At 36.2% G+C, this 22237-nt stretch overlaps 2 protein-coding genes across 2 annotated transcripts; both read left to right on the top strand.

Moving 5' to 3' along the window:
• Nucleotides 1-12660: 12660 nt before the first annotated feature.
• On the top strand, nucleotides 12661-15201 carry LOC117618771 (zinc finger MYM-type protein 1-like). The gene has a single exon (XM_034348500.1). It carries the CDS (start codon nucleotides 12661-12663, stop codon nucleotides 15199-15201), a length of 2541 nt encoding a protein of 846 aa, XP_034204391.1.
• A 2970-nt stretch (nucleotides 15202-18171) lies between these two features.
• LOC117616447 (protein TIC 22, chloroplastic) lies at nucleotides 18172-21236 on the top strand. The gene is made up of 8 exons (XM_034345773.1): nucleotides 18172-18725; nucleotides 18953-19012; nucleotides 19177-19251; nucleotides 19768-19815; nucleotides 20165-20224; nucleotides 20334-20405; nucleotides 20500-20535; nucleotides 20627-21236. The coding sequence occupies exons 1-8, from the start codon at nucleotides 18330-18332 to the stop codon at nucleotides 20717-20719; spliced, it is 840 nt and encodes a 279-aa protein (XP_034201664.1). The 5' UTR covers nucleotides 18172-18329; the 3' UTR covers nucleotides 20720-21236.
• Nucleotides 21237-22237: the final 1001 nt, after the last annotated feature.

Here is a 22237-nt window from a genome sequence, read left to right as displayed (position 1 = left end):
TCCAATCCAGAATATCCTTTTCGAGACAATCGATGATTGTACTCGAGTTTCTCCCTAATCTGTGCATGTTGAGAATGCACAGACTCAAAATCTTTTGAAAGCCTTGAAGCTACAAAGGCATCCCATTGTGCTTTCTCTATGAATTTATATGTTTCCGGGGGTTGGCTTAATTTCTCCTTGTCATTGGTGTATGGAAGGATATAATGCCCCGTTAGTGTAGACTTGAAATCCTTCCATTTCTTGGCAGCAGAAGATAAAACAGAGTTCTTGCCCCCTTGACCTACGACAAAAGCCATGTCAACTGCTTCCCATATCTGCTCCTTTATATCCTTGGGGATTTGGGACCATTTCTTGTCCACAAGGGGAACTCTGGAGCGTGCCAAGACACCAATGTACGACTGCATTTCACTATGTGCTTGGCCAATACCTTTTCCCCTTTTATTGTACTCAACAATTGGCCTCAGTTTCTGAAGCTTTCTCTTCACAACACGAGGCATTGTGCTCATACCTTGACCAGTCTTTGAATCATCAGAGATTGTTGTCTGGCTTGTTGGTTCTGTCTCAGCAGATGATGAAGCAAACTTCATCTTCTTCGAAGACTTCATCTCCTTCAAAGACTTGTCTTGAGGAGCTACCATTCCAAGCTCCTTATCTCCATTTTTCTTGGAGCCAGAATCCTTAGTTTGGTGTTGAGAAACCATTTTAACAGACAAAACTGCAAGTGAAAATATTTCAGAAAAAGATTAAGAACACAAACGACGGTTATTAATAAAATACGACGTATGATATGATTTTAAACGACGCAATGAAATAATCTCAGACGTAATAAATGTTTAAAACCATTATTTATATAACGCCGTGGTATTTATGTTCACACGACGTCAATAGTAATACACCGTCGTCTATATAAGGATCCAAAACCCTTCTTTCTTTCTCTGTGAATGTTTGATTGCAGATCCAAAACCCTAAAATACAACGTCGTGGTATTAACATTCACACGACGTAAAACAATAGATATACTGTCGTCTATATTAGATACCAACCCTACTTTCTTTTTCTTTATATTTTATCAAATTAGGGAAAAACAAAAACCATTGTTCGAGAAATCAAACCTGCAATTAAACAAGCAAATAAAAAAAAGACTATAATTTTAAAAACAACTTTGTCAATTTTTAGACGACGCTAGAACGACTGACGAACCGTCGTGGTCTACATATTTAACCACGTAAATAAGAAGCTACCGTCGCCTTATTTAGTTGAGGTAGTTGTCTTCAAAGTTGGAAACTTTCCCTCTTTGTCGGTATATTTTATCAAACTTGGAAAGAAGTAAAATGATTTTGGCCAGAAAAAAGGTAAAAAGATTTTTCAAACAAAAACGTATGAGCATGCAAAACAGTAACCAAAATAGTGAAAATGAAAGCTTACCTTTTGCGTGCAATGAAAGCAAGAGGAAGACGATGTTTAAGTTCAGAGACGACGAAGAAGACGAGAGGAAGACGATGAAATACTCTGACAGTGCTCTGACAAGGAAAAAAGACGAAAAGTTTTCTCTGGGAGATTGAAAATTTTAATCGGGTTTGGAAACAGTGCATGTGTAAGTCAGGTAGACGAAAAGTTGCTTATATATAAAACCATTTCAAAAAAATAATACGGCGGTTACATATAACTACAACGTATAAATTAAATACTACGACGGTAAATTTAACTTCGGACGTGGTAAATAAATACGACAGTAGTGTTGTAGTTACCGTCGTAGTAAACTCAAAAATTAAAGTACATAAGTAATAACTCGCGTCATGGTAGATTATTTAACACGTCGTTTTTATTAATTTACCGACGTGGATTTATGTAATATACGTTGGTATTACCGACGTTGATTGTACAATTTAAACGGCGGTTTTTTTGTAAGGACCGCCGTTGGTTTTAAAAATTTATTCTATAAATTTGTCGCTTTCATTCATTTTGGGTTTACATTTAGGGTTCCAGGTTCTTACTCACTCAGAGACACTGTCTCTCACATCTCAAAGACAATAATTTTGATGTCTTTCTCAAAGAGAAATTGAGCTTACTCGCATCAAATCTATGTCCACAAGAAGAAGCTTGTAACTAGCCTTCTCACTTCCTTGATCAAGCCTGATATAGGACACTTAGTGCTTCTGAATACTCCTTGCTTTCCATCAAAAGAGATGCAAGCTTGGCCTCCACTCGCTGTCGAAGGAAAGTTCGCTTCTCAGGGAAATCTGAAGATTAGATTTGCTGGAATGAAGAAATCTGAAAATCAAAGAAATTTAAAATGAAGGAAATTAATGTTTTGGAATATGTAAATTTTCTATTTTGGATGACAGATTTAAAAGAAATAAGAGTATAAAAACAACGACTGTTTTTGTATTACTGTCGTCGTTTTTCGTCGTCTTAAGTCAGACTAAGACGCCGTAATATATTTGTTGAGCGACGTTGATTTGTTTTTTAAACGTCGTTAGGTATAATATAACCGCCGTTGAAAATTGTCTCTCTGATTGCAAATTTGCAACGACGTTAGGTATAATATTTGTAGATACACAAAAGCACACACATCATCAACTTCCAAAAAATTGTCTCTCTGATTGCAAATCTGTGTCATCCGTTAAGATTATGATGTGGAACAGAGTTCCATCTGGTAAGATTTCGTAACCCTTGGGATCTCAGAAAAATCTGGTTATGTCGGCGGTTTTCTATATAAACCGCCGTGGTTATTTCAATTCTTGTCATTAAGTAGATCTACCGACGTAGGATAAGAAAATCAAAGAAAAAATTGTTAACAAAAATTCTTATGAAGACGACGGTTTAAATTAAAGGTACGACGTATAAAATGAATAAATACGACGTTAAATTTTATAGTACGATTTAAAGATAACGTCGTAGAACTATACGAGACTGACGTCGATATATTTATATTTTCCGTCGTTGTACATTAATTTAATACGGCGATATTTTGTATTTTAAAGCCGGGGATTTGTTTGTAATTATACGGCGTCTTATACGAAAACCTCGTCGTGTTATTTTATGAGTAAAAACGGCGGCTTTTATTGAAATCGTCGCCTTTACTTTCTACGTCGGTCGATTCATAACTTCTGCCGTCCTTTGTTGGCTTTGATTTTACACTGCTGAAATCTGTTTCAAATAGACGTCGGTTGTTTAATTAGGTACGTCGTTATTTTTGAACAGCCATTTGAATCTTTATTTTTGGTTGTCTAAGGTGGTATAATACGACGGTGTTTTTAGAACCGTCGTCTTTTTAAAAACCACGACGGTTTTCAATTAGATCGTCGTTGTTTTCTAGTCGTCTTTTTCACTTTTTGTAGTAGTGACACATATATAGATACTACGGCTGCTTACAAGTAATTAAAGACGCTTACACACGGACAGAGTTACATATAGACTTGAAGTGGTTGTGGCCACTAAGACACCAAGTTTAGCTCCACCACTACGATTACATATATAGAGATTCAATTGAGGGCATAGTCAACGAGCTTGCTGGGAATATATCTATAGCAAGCACATACAAGAACTAGTTACCCACTAATACTATAATTACTTAAGTGTATACTTCAATTCTAGGGCATACTGGACGAGCTTGCTGAGCTCCTTGTCTATAGAAATGAAGCCATCGCCGTCGTCATCTGCATACCGTTGAGCAAACCAAGCTCTACCAGGAGGCCATATCGAGCCAAGTTCTTTGAAGGCTGCATCCAGCTCATCTTTGGAAAGTTGACCATCTCCATTCTTGTCATGACGTTTGAAGACGTTCCTTATCTGCTCCTTTGTGTAGGGAAACTTGGCCCTCTTATTACGGACCTTATCAAGATTACTGTGATAACCCATCTTCTACTAATTTATTAACTGCAAATACTACCAAGGAATTAACAAAGGCTTGAATTGGGTGACTTGCACACTATGAAGGAGCCCATTTATATAGGGCTCTGCCTGATCCCCTGCGCACATGTTGGACCTCCAAAAGTATTCTAATATTCTTCAAGTCACATGCCTCAAGGGTCTCTATTTTGGGAAAGAATTTGTTGGTATCGGGTACAAATTTATTTACAGTATATGATACATTTTTGATATTATATTCAATATTTCTTGATACTCCAGTTTGGTATTTTGTTGATATATACTTACTATAGTTTGGCATCGATCCGATCACTCTTCTTAAAAATAATACTTGATTCCAATGGATGAAATATCAAACAAATTCTTGTTCTTCTTGTTTTTGAGTTAGGTTTCTCTTGTTCTAAGTGTTGCCTGTTGTAGTTCATTTTCTAGTTTGTATTGATTGTAATTTCCGCAGATGAAATTGGTAAACTACAGTTTATTATTATTAAAAAAATGGAGTCATATATATGGACTAGATTTTGCGTGCACATAAAGCATGGAACTTTGCAAGTAGTGATAATAGATGCTTAATTGTTTGGTCAAAAGCGGTTTGTGAGCTTTTCTTTGGTAGTAAAGTTGATAACAGTAAAATGCTTCATCTGCCAATTGTTGAAAGGAATATATAATTCAACTTTTCGGTTTGTGAGTGAAACCCTTTTCTTTCTTTCTTTCTAAAAGGTGCCCAATTTTTCGGTTTGTCAACCGTACAGATGTTAGGATTCGAACCTATAACATTATCTGAAAGAGAAATTGCTTTAAACCACTATACTAGTGGATCCTTTGCACGTGATGTTTTAATATAACATATAAAAGCATTTTAACTATAAATTAATCATAAGTACTAAAACCCCTAAATTAACGTTGGAAATATAATTATCAGACTCAAGAGTACTTGAGATCTCCATCTTATACTCTTTAAGTTGGATCGAGATTCATTATGTGAGAATTGGCCTATGACTATTGGGACAAGCATCCCAATTGTAGATGCCATATGGATAACACACAGCGTGGTGGATATGAAACTCCAAAGCAATATCCGTTATGTGGGGATGGGGGTGGGGGTGGGTGCTGGTGGTGTAATTTTTCTGTAAATTATGAAAAGAAAAGGAATCAAAAGATTCTTTGATCGGCACACCGACATATGTTTTATGTTGTGTTGTAGATGCCATATGTAGATAAGGGTGTCGCTCTGAAACCAAAAGTACTTAAACGCGATAGCTAGCTATATATGCCTATCATCCAAAAAGCTTGGGGTCAGTCACCTAGACTAATGTTACTCTTACGAGTCCAATTTTCCTCTTATCAAATCCCTTGTGCCTTTTTATTTCTTCATTGGTTTTGTGACATGTGGCACACAATTTAACTATATTTTAACTCTATTAACTCTTTAACTCATTTATTTTTATTTTAAAAAAAATTATTAAAATACACGTTTAACACAAACATTTTCTCTCACCTCTTCATCTTCTACCCTATGTATCATCAGACTCAACCCTTGCATCATCTCTGCCATGCAAAACTCAGCCCCTGTATCTGGTTCGATAAATTTTCGCTTGTTGGATGCTGGTTCGTCTGGTAAGCCAAGTTCTGCTTCATAATTTTTCTCCCCCTTTTTGGCTTCTGATTTTGGAGTCATCGTATGAGAAACACTTCAACAAATAACTTGTGACAATCATACACCCATTATGCAATTTATGTGAATCAAACTCATTTGGTTTCAATTTTTTTTCCCATTAAAGAAAATGAAAAAGGTGATTGTAACAGAACTTGCATACTGCAAATTTACATGAAAATCAGCCAGTGCCAATGTCAAGCAGATGATTCACGAGCTTTTGTCAATTCTTTCAGCCTCTTAAGTCTTTCTCTCTCACTCAACTCAATTCACAATCACCATTGGAAGGAAAATTGCTTCATAATTTTTCCCCCTTTTTGGCTGCCGGTTTTAAATGGAAGAGTTATTTACACTAACGCCGCTCAAAAATTATGAAGCTGAGTGTAGAGGTTGAGTCTGATAATAGGTAACATAGAAGGTGAAGATGTGATAACGCGTTTGTGTGGCAGTTGATGTGGACATCCACATCATCTAAAGTGTTTTGAATTATTTTTATTATTTTATTATTTTTAATTAACAAAAAATTAAAAAAACAAAAACAATAACTACCGAGAAAATACCCCTACCACTCCCTCCATCTTCGACACAAACAACAATCCAAATCTCAATATATTGATATGAACCAAAAGAGATCTAAACAAATTTATCAATCTATTGTTATGAACCAAAGTAAAGGGGACAACTCCTGGGAAGTGTCAAGGGGCTCCATTCAAAACAATGACCCTACCTTGAAGCCAGCCGCCAGCCGCCAGCCTCTTACATCACCAAGGAAAAATCTTTTGGGTGTTACCTTCTATTGTTTCCTTCTGAATTCCTCAACTTCTCTAGTTCAGATATTCTCTTCCCTCTATTCTAGATCTGAAAATTTCCTCCGATCGATGGGTTGGTGGGAGAGAGAGGGTGAGTAAGAAGAGGTGATAATTTTTTAGTAACATAATTACATTTTGAAAAAGAAAAAGAAATTTTAGTATAGCTGGCTATTTAATTGGCTAATACTTAAGTTGCCACATAAGGTGATATATAATTGTGGTATAAAAATGTGGTAAAAATAGCATTAGGGATATCAGAACGCGTCAGTTATACTCTCCTGTTTTTTTTTGTGCTTTGTAAATTATACTTAACTTGAATAAAGAAGAAATTAAGATATGTCTATTCTATCCACATCCAGATTGATTATTAGTGTCACATGGTATTACTGAAATATAAATTAGACATTAACAATAAACCAACATAACCATTAACTAATGCCCTTCACATATTTTCTAATTTTTGTACTTATCAATTTTATGTAACAGAGCCATGGTTGCTCACTGGTCATTAATTCATTAACATACGCATATATATGTACATACACAGAGACATTATATTACATGATCACAGACTACTCAGTACAGCAAGCACAAAAACTAAGCCTGCCGTACGTCCTACGTGAAGAATTCTAATTCTTCATAGTTTATACCCACATTTCAAAGCATAGTTGAGGAGATCGGTGAACTCCTCCATAGAAATGAACCCGTCCTTGTTGGCATCGGCGTGGCAGAGGGCTCTCCAAGCTCTGAAAGAACCCCAACGCGACCCGAACTTGTCGAAGGCTGCCTTCAGCTCTTCCTTGGAAATCCTGCCATCTCCATCTTTGTCCAATCTTTTGAACTCAGCCATTACCTGCTCCTTTGTCCATGGAATTTGGACCTTCCTGTAAACAACCGCGTCCTCCATGTTGTTCCACAACTGAACAAGGGTCTCCCTAACCATATTTATCTTCAAATTCTAGCTTAGCTTCTGTGAAACACTTGGGTTACTTAAACCTAATAAAAACCAAATTTTTCGGGCTTGGATCGAAAGACCCATAAAAGAAACACCACAAGAAAAGGGTTTCCTTGAAAAAAAAAACACTACAAGAAAAGGGTGCCTTAAACAATGCAAGAGAGAAGGTTTGGACTTGCAGTGTAAGATAGGTTAGAGAGTGGCAGCTTATATAGCAATATTGTGCCGGCTAGGGCCCCCTTAGCTATCTGTTTTGAATGAAATAAAAGTTGACAATTCCCATCCGTCCATAAAATTGGAAGATTACGGTTCATTCAAAAAACCAATAGCATATATGATATTGATATATCCATTAATTTTGTGCGTGCACGGAAAGCATGGAACTTTATTAAAGAGATAATAGATTCTTTTGCTTGACTTGGGTCAACTAGCTAGGTCTTCGCTTTGGTTTCTACAACCATACTGATCACAGTAAAAACATTCACACAATTTGCCGTTTATCCTTCACTTGCATTGCAAAGAGATAATTATCACTAGATTAAAGGTTAGTTGGTGCGAATTATAAAATTATATTAAATCGATAATACTTAATTGGGGATATCTAAAATATAAGCAATTTTAATTGTTAAATCATATTGCGAAATGAGCCGAAAAACGAAAACAACTACAAAAGTTTCCACATAATCAGATATCTCATTCATCAAACCTTTGCCAAAGAGGGGGAAGCAAAAGCTCACCCCCTTCCTTCGCTAGCATACACACATATATGTATATATGGCTGGAACTCGCAGATAAGTAATTAAAAACTCTTATACATACACACATATACACATACATATTATATTAATTAGTTGACTAAAACCCCTCATGTGCTTCTGAGTTAATCAGAGTTTATAGCCACGTTTTAGGGCATATTTGACAAGGTCGTTGACGTTGAGGATGGACCTGTCTTTGCTGTTGGTATCTGCATGGCATCGTGCTCTCCAAGTTCTGAAAGTGCTGAAACGCGACCCAAGTTTATCGAAGGCTGCCTTGGCCTCATATCTTTGGTAAGTCCGCCATCTCCATCCTTGTCATAACCTTTGAAGAAAACCAATAATTGCTCCTCAGACCAGAAAATTTGGACCCTGCCCTTCTGCTCTGTGATATTAATACACCCCGGAACAAGGAGATCTCTTACCATATTGATCTTAATTCCAAAGCAACGCACTACAAGAAAGAAAGATGTACGTAGCAAGATGCTTGTTTACAAAAGGGGTTAGAGGCTTATTATATACCACTTAAGTATAATTTAAGTAATATTTAATTATGTTATTGAATTAAATAATATTTAATTATTCCCATCCCATGAGAATGATCAAATAATAATTTCTATAGATGGTTCACTCAATAAATAATCATATATAGCTTATATTTGTAGATGTATAATGTTGGTAAGTAGCATTACTCTTGATAGATTCTTGTTTGACTTGGTCAAATGGGTTGTTTTGAAAGTGCTGATTTACCATAGCTAGTCGTTACATATGTACATGTATATCTTGGATTGGTGAGAATTAGAATCAAGCAATGTGACCACGGGGGGGCTGAGAAAAAAGATAGGCATCGATCTGATCAATGGGATTCTTTTCGCCGGCCTCTTCTTCTGGTCCTCACCCATAGAATCCACAATTTTATACCAAAATAGTTTGGTAAAATATAGATATCAAGAATCTTAGAGATACCAAACTTCAGTCCTAACCCGCCACATCGTTACCACTCTATTATAATAGGCTTTTTGTCAGATGCTGGATATATGGAAAGTTGTCGAGTATATCGGCTGGCTCCCCTACTATACGTACGTTAAAAATAATTTTGATAAATGATTTGAAAACAAAGCTTATTATAGTCACGTGTTATCGTTTCATCTTTTTCTGTTTCTCATATCCTGCTTGATGTAGAACACATGACCGAGTTGATCGAGGAACAGCTGGACTGGCGCGCACATTGTCGCAACAGTAAAGTCCAATATGTGCAAATATGGACTCTGAGTTCATAATCGGGTTCATGACCTATCATTTAAAATGGAACGACGTGACAAGTGTAACTCACTGCTTTTCTGTGACGGATGGACTATTTTAGTCAAATTTTATCATTTACTTTGACTTTACAGCGTTTAAAATTTTTAGAATATTTTGGGAAACTTTTATTATTTTCATTTTTGTTTTCTAATTAGCTTTCCTAGCAAGTCTAGGGTTTCTCATTAGCTTTCCATGCAATTCTAAGGTTTCCCTTGTATAAAAGGAATGTGTTGGAGCATCCTGAATTATCTATCTTATTATCAATCAAATACCTTTGAGTTTTACTCAATTTTCTAGTGGATTCCAGTTTGTTGGTAATTCTAACATTGTTACTTTAGAGTTATCGTTCGATCTCCCTATTCTCCTCTATAGCGTGTATTTTTGCCCCTAATTTCACGTGCGCAATTCTTATTTGAGTGGCATGGGACATGGAAAGCTTGATTTTTTATACCATGTTAGAATGAACGCACACATCCAACCTAATAATGCTAACTGACAATAAGTGGAGAGATCCTAGTTTCTTAAACTCATTATGAAAGGCTTTCATCTCCATTGATAGTCATTATAGCAAAGGAATTGCTTCACTCATTTATCAATATGGTTTTCTTTTACTTTTATGTTATGGATTTTCATGTCATGATCACTTCAGTTAGATAAACATCACATATATATATAACCAGGGTTCTAATACATGTACAGTGGCAAAGAGGGGCAACACAGGTCACCTCCTTCCTTCGCTACTACGTATACACATAATCGTATATATAAAAAGAGCTACATATAAGGCTGATTAATTAGTACAAGGACTAATTAATCTTGTACTTAGCAATCAATAACTTATAGCTTATAACGGCACTCAAAGAGATAGTTGACAAGGTGATCGTCTATAGAAATCAACCCGTCCTTGTTGGAATCTGCATGGCGTAGAGCTCTCAAAACTCTTAAGAAGACACAACGCGACCCAAGTTTATTGAGAGCTGCCTGCAACTCCTGCTTGGAAAGCTTGCCGTCTTTGTCCATGTCAAAACTTTTCAACAAATCCTCTACCTGCTTCCTACTCCATACGACATAGGCCTCCTTCACCATCATCTCCGGAGGAGGAGAAGCAGGGACGTATCTAACCATGATATAGTTAATAAGAAAGGCTTCGCTTTGCCGAGGGACTTGAACTATGTGATTTAGATGGTTAATTATATTTAATGGAGCTCAAAGTTGATTTATATAGGGCTCTCCTCTCTGGCCCTGTGTAATATGCACAACTCGCCCGACTTTGTAAATGTCAAACAAAGTAGGATAAACATTCAGATATCCTCACTTATGCTCATATTTTATCATATTATTATTCTTCTCCAATATGTAGATATTTATATAAGTACAAAAATATGTTAACTCTAAATAAAATAGGAAATATATCTAAATTACAATAGGAAATCGGGGCATCCATTCTAATTGAACAATTGAATCTCGTAGATGAATGAAATGGATGCCCCAATTATATCAATAAATAATCAAATCCGAAAAATATAGACGCTTTCTATACATATCTTAATTTTCTGCGTGAACATGAAGCATGGAACTTTTCAAAGAGAGAGTGCCGAGAGATGCTTGTTGGTCAAAAAGGTTTATATTTATTTATTACCACAAGTGCCAAAAGTTTGTAACACTAAAATGCTTCATCCGCCAACTTTTTTTTCCGCAATGATTTGAAGGGAACAATTCAACTTTTGGGTTCGTGAAGCCTCTTTAAAAGGTTCACTCACAATATGCAGATGAAATAAATTAAGTAAGCTTAGTCTTGAAGGCCTAGGGCATCTTAATTTTGAAAAAAAAAAAATATAAAATACTACAGTAAGAGATAAAATTACGTGATACATCTCGTACATGTGTGTTTCTATCTTTAATAATCTGCCAAACTAATATTTGGGATGGATACGAATAGGAATCGAAAGGCTTAAAACAATCTTTCTTAGAAAAAGAAAAAGGAAGAGTGGGGAGAAGCAATGGAACAATTCATGATCGACCTTCTTTGAATAATATAATTAGGATAATGATCGAGCAATTGCATTATAAAGATACAAACCCAAGATATTTTTACGATCATTCATTGGCATGAAAGCTTTTACAACAATGTATATCTCATGAAAAATCTTGTAGAATAATAGTTTGGTAAGGCCCTATATGATCTTGGAAGTGCGGAAGGCATAAGGTTGATAAATATGAAGCTGGTTTTATGTTTCTATATCTCCAAATATGCATGGCATTTATATGGAATATTCTGGTCCCTATTACTATCTAACCAAAGTTTTTCCTTCTTTTGATCTTGACAAGATTCCAATTTTTCAAACCCCCCCTCGCACCGACTCCATCGGTGATCAACAATTTGCATGTGACAAGTCACACTCATATATTCTGTCAATGAATATATATATATATATATCTATTTTTTAGATCTTCATTCATAGATCATTTTTATAAAAATTTGACAAATCAGACACCGTTTCGACATTCAATTGTGTCTTACAAAATCAATGAACATGGTGCTTCAAGAAAGTACTAAAATTTCAATAACTCAATTGAGTGGTCACATGATATCAGATTCAAGTGATTTTTTGTATAGATGATCTTTGAATGAGTATCTATAAAATAAACGGTTTGGATTAGTGAAATATAATCAGGAGTAGGGCCTATAAGCAGTGGGGGACCTGTGCAGGCGCAAGGAGGTGCACCTGCACCTCCGGTCGCCAGAGAAGTCCATTACAAGAGCTGGAATTGCACCTCTGCTTCAGAAAAGACATGCACACCACCTGTTCGACGAAATGCCCAAACCACCTGGGCTGGGGGAAGAAGACGCTGCGCGCTTGTTTTTTTTTAAACACAGCCTGGCCAAAACGACGTCGTTTTGGACCAGGCTTTTAAAAGAGGCGCTGATGTGTTTTTTTTTTTTTTTTTTTTAAAATCCTGGCCAAAACGACGTCGTTTTGGACCAGGGTTTTGAAAAAAAAAAAAAAAAACGTGTATTGGGCTGCTGTGCTGTGCAGCTTTTAATTGGGTTTTCATTTTTTATAATTCCTTACTTAATTGGGTTTTAAGTAAGAGTTATCTTTATTCAATTGGGTTTTGGGAATTCCTTATTTAATTGGGTTTCCATTTTTTATAATTCCTTACTTAATTGGGTTTTAAGTGAGAGTTATCTTTATTCAATTGGGTTTTGGGAATTCCTTATTTAATTGGGATTGGAATTCTCTATATAAAGGACCAATTTATTCAATTGTGTATACATCACAAGAATCCTATGTTTTTTCTTCTTCTTGAGTAATGGAACGGTACTTTCAGAGAAAGAGTATAAATCCTCCTTCAAATAATCCGAGTAGTTCAAATCCTCCCACAAATAATCCAGCTAGTTCCAACCCTCCATCAAATAATCCGAGTAGTTCAAATCCTCCCTCAAATAATCCAGCTAGTTCCAACCCTCCTTCAAATAATCCAGCTAGTTCAAATCAACCTTCAAATAATCCCCCTACTTCACATCCTCCCTTGAATTATTCGGGTAGTCCAAAACGTTCGCAAGTCACTGAGTTGGATGAAATATTGGCTAATCTTCCTGCAGACCCTGGACTTAGACCTCCAATGAATTATTATAATCCCAATGTTCGAGAACAAATTCGAAGAGCCTATCTACAAAGGGGTCCTTGTCAGCCTAAAAGCCAAAATGACATGCCTCAAACACTTATGGGGGAGAGTAATCGACGCTTTCTTGTGAAATGGTTTGATTCATTTGTTTGGTTGGAGTATAGTAAAGAGAAAGATGCTGCATTTTGTTTTCATTGTTATCTTTTTAAATGCGACTTTGATAAACAAGGAAAGGCTGGAAGCGATGTCTTCACTGAGAAAGGGTTTAAAAATTGGAGGAAGGGACCCGAGAATTTTAGGGACCATGTTGGACAAGTTGGAAGTCTTCACAATAAAGCTACACAACATTGTACAGATTTAATGAATCAGAAGCAACACGTTGAAACCATTGTGATCAAGCAGACAGACCAAGCTCGTATTAATTATCGCATTCTATTAACTGCCGCACTTGATTGCACTAGATATTTATTGCGACAAGGTCTTCCTTTTCGTGGCCATGATGAAAGCGAAACATCTAGCAATAAGGGTAATTATGTGGAGCTTTTGCAATTTCTTGCCAATCATGATGAGAAAGTTCGTGCCGTTGTGTTTGAAAACGCTCCAAAGAATCTCAAGTATATTGCTCCTACAATTCAAAAAGATCTTATCAATTCTTGTGCCGCTGAAACCATTGATCTAATTATTAGTGATATGGACGATGCATTCTTTTCTATATTAGTAGATGAATCACGTGATGTTTCAATAAGAGAGCAAATGGCAGTGGTGTTGCGTTATGTGAACAAAAAAGGGCAAGTAATTGAAAGGTTTGTGGGTGTCCAATATGTCTCTGATACAACTAGTAGCAAATTGAAAGAGGCAATTGAGCAGTTGATTTCTTCAACAAATTTGAGCATGTCCAGGCTACGAGGACAGGGGTATGATGGCGCTAGTAATATGAGAGGTGAGCTCAATGGTCTTAAAACACAGATTTTGAGAGAATATCCTCAAGCATATTATGTCCATTGTTTTGCACATCAACTACAACTAGCTCTTGTAGCCGTGGCAAAGGGAAATGAAAACATTGCTACTTTCTTCACAACGGCTAGTAGTGTCGTTAATATTATTGGAGCATCGTGTAAGCGTCGTGATGCACTTAGAGAGCAACAACAAAAAGATATTATGGAAACTCTTGAAATTGATGATCTTGAAACGGGGCGAGGGTTAAATCAAGAGACTACTCTCAAACGTCCTTGTGATACACGTTGGAACTCACATTATGATACTTTACTTAGTATTAATATTATGTTTCATCCCGTGGTGAAGGTGCTTGAATGGATTGTTGATGATGTCAACCAAGATAATTTAGGTGAAGCAAATAGGTTGTTGAAAGAAATACAAACTTTTGACTTTGTGTTTCACTTATATTTGATGAGATTTATATTGGGAATCACAAATGATTTATCAAAGGCATTACAAAAGAAAGATCAAGATATTGTGAATGCGATGATGTTGGTCCAAAGATGTAAGCAAAAGCTACAATCCGTGAGGGATGATGACTTTGATGATTTGCTCAGGGAAGTATCAATATTTTGTGGTAAAAATGATATTGACGTTCCTAACATGGATGATTTATTTGTACCACAAGGGAGATCAAGACGTAAAGCTCAGAAAATCACAAACCGCCAGTATTATCGTGTGGATTTATTTCTTACTATCATTGATAAGCAACTAGTGGAATTGAATAATCGCTTTACTGAGGTAAATACTGAATTGCTTCTTTGTATGGCATGTTTGAGTCCGGCTTATAATTTTGCAGCTTTTGACAAACAGAAAATACTTCGTTTTGCTAAATTTTACCCTCAAGAATTTAATGACCGAGATCTCATGAAGCTTGAAGATCAACTTGGGCTTTATATTGTTGATATGCAGAGCATCACAGAGTTTTCATCATTGAACGGAATTACTGATCTGGCAGAAAAATTGGTGAATACAGGAAGGAGTAGAATATACAACTATGTGTATTTACTTCTTACATTGGCTTTAGTTTTACCCGTTGCAACTGCTTCGGTTGAGAGAGCTTTTTCAGCTATGAATATTGTGAAAACACCATTGCGTAACAAAATGGGGAATCAATGGTTGAGTGATAGCTTGGTTGTTTACATTGAGAAAGATGTTTTTTCTTGTATTAGTAATGCAAATATAATGCGACGTTTTCATGATATGAAACCTCGTCGGCAACAATTGTAGGTTAATTGTAATGTTATTATTTTAATTAATTATGAATAATATTAGTATTGTTTAAATTATAAGGATGTTTAGTTGTCTTTTTTTTTTTTTTTTTGGGGTTTTGAGCTCTTATCTTTTAAATATTGCACCTCCGTTGAAAAATTCCTGGATCCGCCGCTGCCTATAAGGGATGTCCTTCAAATAAGCTTATTTGAGGGATCCCTCAATGGAAGCTTTCTATATATATATATAAATACAATCGATAGTCTGTCAATGAATACTAGCATTCATGATTAATTCATTCATATTGATATTATTTGTACATTAATACATTTTGGATCTTAATGTATTTGAATACCAACTAAATTCATATTGAAAATAAAATCTTTAGATTTGAAATGCTCAAAACATACAAACAAGAACTAGAGTATGGAACATATTGTTGTTGTTGTTGTTGTTGTCCTTGTAAAAATAAAGCCAAGTTTGGTTTGGTATTGCCTCAAAAGATCTCACATCGAATAAAAGTGAAGGAAGTATATATCATATCATATCATATGTACGTATGAGCTTTTTGTTATCCTTGACGTACAAGTTACAAGTTAGTTTGATTTCTTTCGATTTCTTTTCTTAATTCCATTGATAATCAAGAATCAAGAATCAAGATTCAAATGTGAGATTTTTAGCCGATGGATAGGGACAAGCATCACCACTTCAGAAATTAGATGCCAAATGGATAAGAGTGTTCCACTCCCATCACCCAAACAGGTGGGGGGTCCTCTATCATCTTTAATTTATTCAATACAATCCATAAAGTAAGTAATATATTGTGACCGAATATTACATAATGATAAACTAGTAAAAAAAAAAAGTACTATATGAGGAAATAAAACCTTACAAAAGTTCAAATATAAATTTGGAAATAACAATAACTAATCTTTCTAACTGGGCTACTCATGAACTGTATGGATTGATGGTGGAGTGGACCACTAATTACATTTGAAAGTAGAAATTTATTTAGCCCAAGTAAAAAAAAATTCTGGATTATGCTGGCTAATTGGGTACTGACTTCTGAGTTGAAGATTGGACTTTAGCTAGTATGGTTTGGAGGATATGCGCCAGTTTCCATAATTATGACTTTACCTGTGAACTTGCTCAGTAATTGGTTTTTTTTAAAAGTACAATCTAAATTATAGAGGAGAGGTTTTTCAAACATACGTACATAACTAAGATGTCATATAAGTTCAAACTTAAGATTTTTAGTCTGCAAGTCAATGCTCTTTTTCACTATAGTAGATTCGATTGGCGCTCACTAATAATCAATTTTAAATTAGACTTACGTGTCCTAATTTAGCAGATTATTCATTTTAATAGTTGAAGAAATAAGAACAAAACCTTTCTTTACAAATGTATGAGAGTATACACGCTTAATTGCCATATTCAGAGCAAGGGTTTTGAGGAAAGGTTATTGGACAACACAAATGGTATATATGGTCTTAGTTATTGAAAAATTAGATAAACATTATATAGATCATCACAATATTCATTTATAATGAAATTATTTCAGTACCATATAATAATTTATCGACAAAAAAGGATACGGTCGCCTCATTCCTTCACTACTCTACTACACAAACATTTTTTTTTCTTTCCTAACATGAGTAGAAGAAGTAAACCAAGGCCGACAGACTGTAGAAAATAATTTAGAGTTCATAGCCACAGTCTAAGGCATAGTTGACAAGGGCTTTGAACTCGTGATCATTAGAAATGAGGCCGTCCTGATTGGCATCTGCATAGCTTAAAGCTCTCCAAGCTCTGAAAGTGCTCCAACGCGACCCAAGTTTATCGAAGGCTGCCTTCAACTCATGCTTGGAAAGCTGCCCGTCCTTGGCAAAACTTTTGAACACTTCCACCACCATCTCCCTGCGCCATGGAACATGAGCCTCCTTAAACTTAACCTCTTCCCTAATGGAAACCTGAGGAACCATGCCCCTAATCATAATATATTTACTTGAAATTAATTGTTCTAGACACTAGAAGAAAGGCTTATAGCTTAGCCTTGTTAGCTTAGCCTTGTTGGCTGATTTATATAGGCCTCTCCGTCTGGCCCCATTGTATGTGTTATGTTCCACCTTGCATATATTCTACTGCTAAGTACTACACACACTAAAATTTTGTTTCACTTAACATCACTTGTTGAAGAATATAAGTTTCAGATCGGAAATTTTATTAAATAAAATATAACATATAATGAATGGTTTCGTTACTAATATCCCGAGGCATTTTGTGATAAAATCTCACACTTATTGGGCTTCGTAGGTAAATTTGGGGATAATATTGGTATTACTAGTAGTGGGGGGCCGCTGGCCGTCCCTCTAAAATTTAACATCACTTTATTCAAATGCATTCATAGATCAGTGGAATTACAAATAATTGAACAATTAAATCCCAAAAATCAATAGATAGAGGAATAAATCGAAGACAAGATCTCGAATTCATGTATAAATGCTCTTAATCATTTTTGTAGATGCTTTCACAAGAAAGAAATGCTAAATAATACATGCTTTCCTTTCCTTGGAGATGCTTGTTTGAAAATGGTCAAAAGGTTTATGTATATTTATTGCTCCAAGGACCAAAAGTTTATAACAGTAAAATGCTTCATCTGCCAATAGTGGCAGTGATTGAAGGGAAGAATTCAACTTTTGGGTTTGTGAAGCCTCTTGAAAGGGTTAAAAGGGACATTATTGGTACTATAGTGTAATCAGTATAATTAAGTGCTAATAACATATTATATTTTTATAATCAGAAATTAATCTTTCTACTTGAATTCCAAAATATATGGAGCCAGAATTGTGGCTGTTGGGCTGCAGAGGTTGGATTAACTGAGCTTCTGAACTGTATGGGATGATGGTAGATTGGGCCATGGGTTGGAATATTTAGCCCAAAAAAACCTTATTTTTTGGATTGGGCAAAGAAAAAGAACTACGAACTCGTTCGGCTTGATAGCGGTTCTCACAAGACGCAGCGCAACGCAACCAAAGGAAACCCTCTCCTGAAACCGCTACTTCTATAAACGTGTTTCGTCAAAATCAACCTTATCAAAACGCCATTTTGCGCTGCTTCTCTCTCACATAGTATACTGAGACAAGACAATGGAGTCCCCAAAGCCCTACGGGCGCTCGAACCCTCTGCTCTCACTCTCCACTTTCATACACCAGAACTGCCTCCAGCTTGGCGCCGAGCTCTCCAGCCGTCTCGAAGACACCAAGCGGCTCGCCGGAACCCTCGCCGGAAACTTGGCGCCCGCGGCGAGAAGGCGTATGTGCTCGGCTCCGGTTGCTCCGCCCTTCGCGTGGCTGTCTCAGAACAATCACGCCTTGGCCGCGACCATCAGCTCGGACCACGTGGCAAAGAGCCTAGCCGGCACGGCGGTGTATACGGTTAGCAATTCGAACAATGAGTTCGTGCTTATCTCTGATCCCAATGAAGCCAAGTCCATTGGCCTCCTCTGCTTTCGCCACGAAGATGCCGAAGCCTTCCTAGCTCAAGTTAGTTTTTTTTTTTTTGGGGAGGGAAAGCTTATTAATGTGGAACAATTAGTTGCTTTTAGAGCTTAATAAGTTGGAGCAATTAGTTGCATTTAGGCTTATTTGAGTGTAATTGAGATGCTTTTTTAGTTTTTCAACCAAAGAAAAAAAAAAGTGTGTAAATTGGGACTGTTGAGAAGTTATTGATTCGAAGTTTGCGTGTGTTATTTTGTGGTTTGGATTTTCAGGTTCGGTCGAGGAGAGAGTTACGAAGTGCGGCTAAGGTTGTCCCGATTACTCTCGACCAGGTGACTTTTCGGAGCTCAGCTGTCTGAAATCTTTGTAGTGGTAGTTCTAAATTGATAATGCTGGTTAATTGGGTACTGAGTTGATTTTGGAACTAGTATCAGATGGGAAATTAGTTTTCATATTATGACTTTGCCTGTGAACTTGCTCACTCTTCATCTTGTAGGTATACATGCTGAAGGTTGAAGGAATTGCGTTCCGGTTTTTGCCTGATCCAGTGCAAATAAGGAATGCACTCGAGGTTCGTTTCTCTAATGTTTCTACTTCAAGAATGTCCTTTGGCTGTGTCTCATGCTAAGCCATGTCAGTGCCCCATCTGTTCACTTAGTATAGCATTTACAATATTTTGGTGACTGTCTGTTGGCATCTTTTTCATTTTTTATTTGCTTCTTTTGTGAAACTATTGACCTTTTTATTTAATTCTTATGGTCTTATCATCCCAAATAGCCGTGTGTGCTATACACTATACAGGAAATCCTTTTGCATTATAAATAGTATTTAGAAGAAAATTTAGGAATTGATGTCATAGAGGCCCCCATATAAACACTTTTTAGTGTTGATGTTCAAGTGCATAGTGGGAATGAGGAGCTTTGATAAAATGGATATGCCAGATGCAACATGTTAAACTGTGTTGTGACAGAAAATCGACTGCTTGTCCTGTAAAAATTGACTCTATCTGCTAAAACAATTCAAACTGGATATTTATTTCCTGACTTAATTATTTCATTTCTGAAACAAGCTATTTTCTGTTTTGTAGTTCAAATCCGCTGACAGGAGTGCGTTTGATGGAGTTCCTGTTTTTCAGGTAGGCTAGTCTTGTATACTTGTTGATTACAATGGCCTTATTTAATTGTAGGAGTACTTCAAAACATGCAACTATTGGGTAGGATGATCCAGGAAATGAACACCTCCAACTTTGTAACACATAATATGGATGACTGTAGTTCACATATCAGTAGTGCATTTGCATTGTATGTTGAAAAAATATAAGTTTAATGTAAGTGCCCAGGCAGCAGAGTTGTACATTGTTGTCCTCAAATCTAGTGCAATTTTTGGGCATTATTTGGGTGATCCTCATGCAGTAGAATTGATTGTCATGGTGCTTGCTTGTGTGTGAATATGGAATGCATCTTATGAGTAATTTGTGTTTACAGTCGGACCTTCTGGTTATGAAGAAGAAAAATAAGCGTTACTGCCCAATATATTTCACCAAGGTGGGTTTGAATTTCAGGCCTTGAGCTCTTGTTGATGTGTTACTTTGTTAAGTAACTAGCATTTAGGAGATTGATTTAGCCGAAGCTAAATTTTGTTTCCACTATGCAGGAAGATATTGAAAAAGAATTGTCAAAGGTCTCTAGAGTGTCCAGAGGACCAGGGGTTTCTCAACATATTATGGTATTATATAAAATAAAGAAACTTCTTTAGATATTTGATAATTCTTCCCATTACATTATTGCGTTCTCATCATCTCATTAAAATGTGTCAACAGGTTGGTAGTTTGGAAGATGTTTTGAGAAAAATGGAGGTATACAGTCTCATTACTGCAAGAATTACATGTTCTTATGTTCCTACTTTCTTGTATCTTTGCTGATTTTTTTTTTGTAATGTGAATGCAGTTAAGTGAAAAGAATTCAGGCTGGGAAGATCTGATTTTCATTCCACCTGGAAAAAGCTACTCCCAACACATTCAGGATGTGGTTAAAGCCTGAAGCCTACAAAGTCCGTCTTCAACTAACCATACAAGGATTTGACTGGGCAGTGAGCTCAATAGCATGTCTCCAGAAGTTCATAATAAAGCAGGTCAGAGCTAGAGGCTTGTAGTTGGTCAATGATATGCAAAGGGAAGCTGAGGTTGGAAGAGACAAAAGAAAAACGGAACAACCTGAATATGTTTTGTTGGAGTTCGGTGAATTGCCAACAGTGGACGGGCGTGGAGGTTGGCGAATTGCCAAACTGTACTTGTACAGCTTTATAAATTTGATATCATTGTTCTCTGGGGAGTGTATTAAAGTTTCTGATTTCATAGAGGGGTTAGAGTCTTCAACTACTTGAACACCAAGTTACTCTTCGACCCGTGTAACACCATGTTGAAAGTCTTCGTCTAGTTTAGTGTCTGGTAAAACGATGGTGTTTGGACTTTTAAGGATTGTTGTGGAAATGGGCGGAAACTTGATAACCAAATGTCCAAAAAATTTATCCATGGATATTTTTGTTTTTGTTTTTTCTATTATGAAGTAATAATGTTAAGCTTGATTATCCATGAACATGAAAAAAAGTTTGCCGCATAATAGAAATGTCAACCACCAACCCCCAAAACCGACTTATGCAAAGCTTGATTAACCTGCTATGGGAAAATAGTTTGCCACAAGGAAATTTCGCTTCCTGTGTAATATTATATGAGAATTTGGTGTTTGGGTTTTGTATGATTCTATCTATTTGGTGATGCGTTGAATTTTCGCAGGTTTCGTCATTTTAGGTACTGGGAAAATGAAGGGAGTGGAAATTGGGTGAAGTTTCTAGAGATGAGGGTAGGGGAAAGAAATGAATGTTTAATTTGTCCTCCTAAATACAAGCTCACAAGGGTAGGAGATATTTCTTACGCACACAACCAAGGTGCTATGGATGTTTGAACATGATATCACAGGTTTACAAGTTAATGTCATTTTCTATTAGGATAGACCCCGTTGTCATTAATTTGTCTTTAATGAAGTTTTCAAACCATGAATTATGTTTTTTTTTCTTTAATATAAAGTTTCAAACCATGAATTATGTTTTTTTTTTCTTTGATACAAGCGATACTAAGTGTACAAATAAATGTTGTTACAAACCTCTTACGTACCCCCAAAAAAAAAAAAAAAAAGTACAAGAAATTAAAAGGAGTTGGAAGAATTACATTAATTAAAATGCATAGGCTAACAAGACTTGAGGTCCCCCATCATCAGTTGGTCCTAAATCAAGTACGTCAACATTAAATAAAAATGGTGATTGTTTACCACACGATAGATAGATCGTGCAAAACATGTCCTGTAATCATTTTATGAACCGTGATGTTCTGATATGATGATGTCTAACCTAAAACAAGCATAAAATGAAAAACAATTATAACGGGGGAGAAAATTATTAGAGAAAATAGAATATTGGTGAGGCCTCACTATTTCGTTAGGGGTAAAAGCGACATTGCATTACATGCAGGAAGATGACCGGCCAACCATTAGTTGTTGGAGTTG

The sequence above is a fragment of the Prunus dulcis genome, chromosome 1 (genome assembly GCF_902201215.1).
Source record: "Prunus dulcis chromosome 1, ALMONDv2, whole genome shotgun sequence".
In the NCBI taxonomy this organism is placed as follows: Eukaryota; Viridiplantae; Streptophyta; class Magnoliopsida; order Rosales; family Rosaceae; genus Prunus; species Prunus dulcis.
Note: the sequence above shows the minus strand (reverse complement) of the source record. Positions and strands in the feature narration are given on the sequence as shown.

Coding starts and splice junctions, on each gene's coding strand:
- LOC117618771 (XM_034348500.1), top strand. CDS start 12,661: ATGGAACGGTACTTTCAGAGAAAGAGTATAAATCCTCCTTCAAATAAT.
- LOC117616447 (XM_034345773.1), top strand. CDS start 18,330: ATGGAGTCCCCAAAGCCCTACGGGCGCTCGAACCCTCTGCTCTCACTC. Junction 18,726..18,952: donor CCGAAGCCTTCCTAGCTCAA/GTTAGTTTTTTT, acceptor TTGGATTTTCAG/GTTCGGTCGAGGAGAGAGTT. Junction 20,225..20,333: donor GCCCAATATATTTCACCAAG/GTGGGTTTGAAT, acceptor TCCACTATGCAG/GAAGATATTGAAAAAGAATT.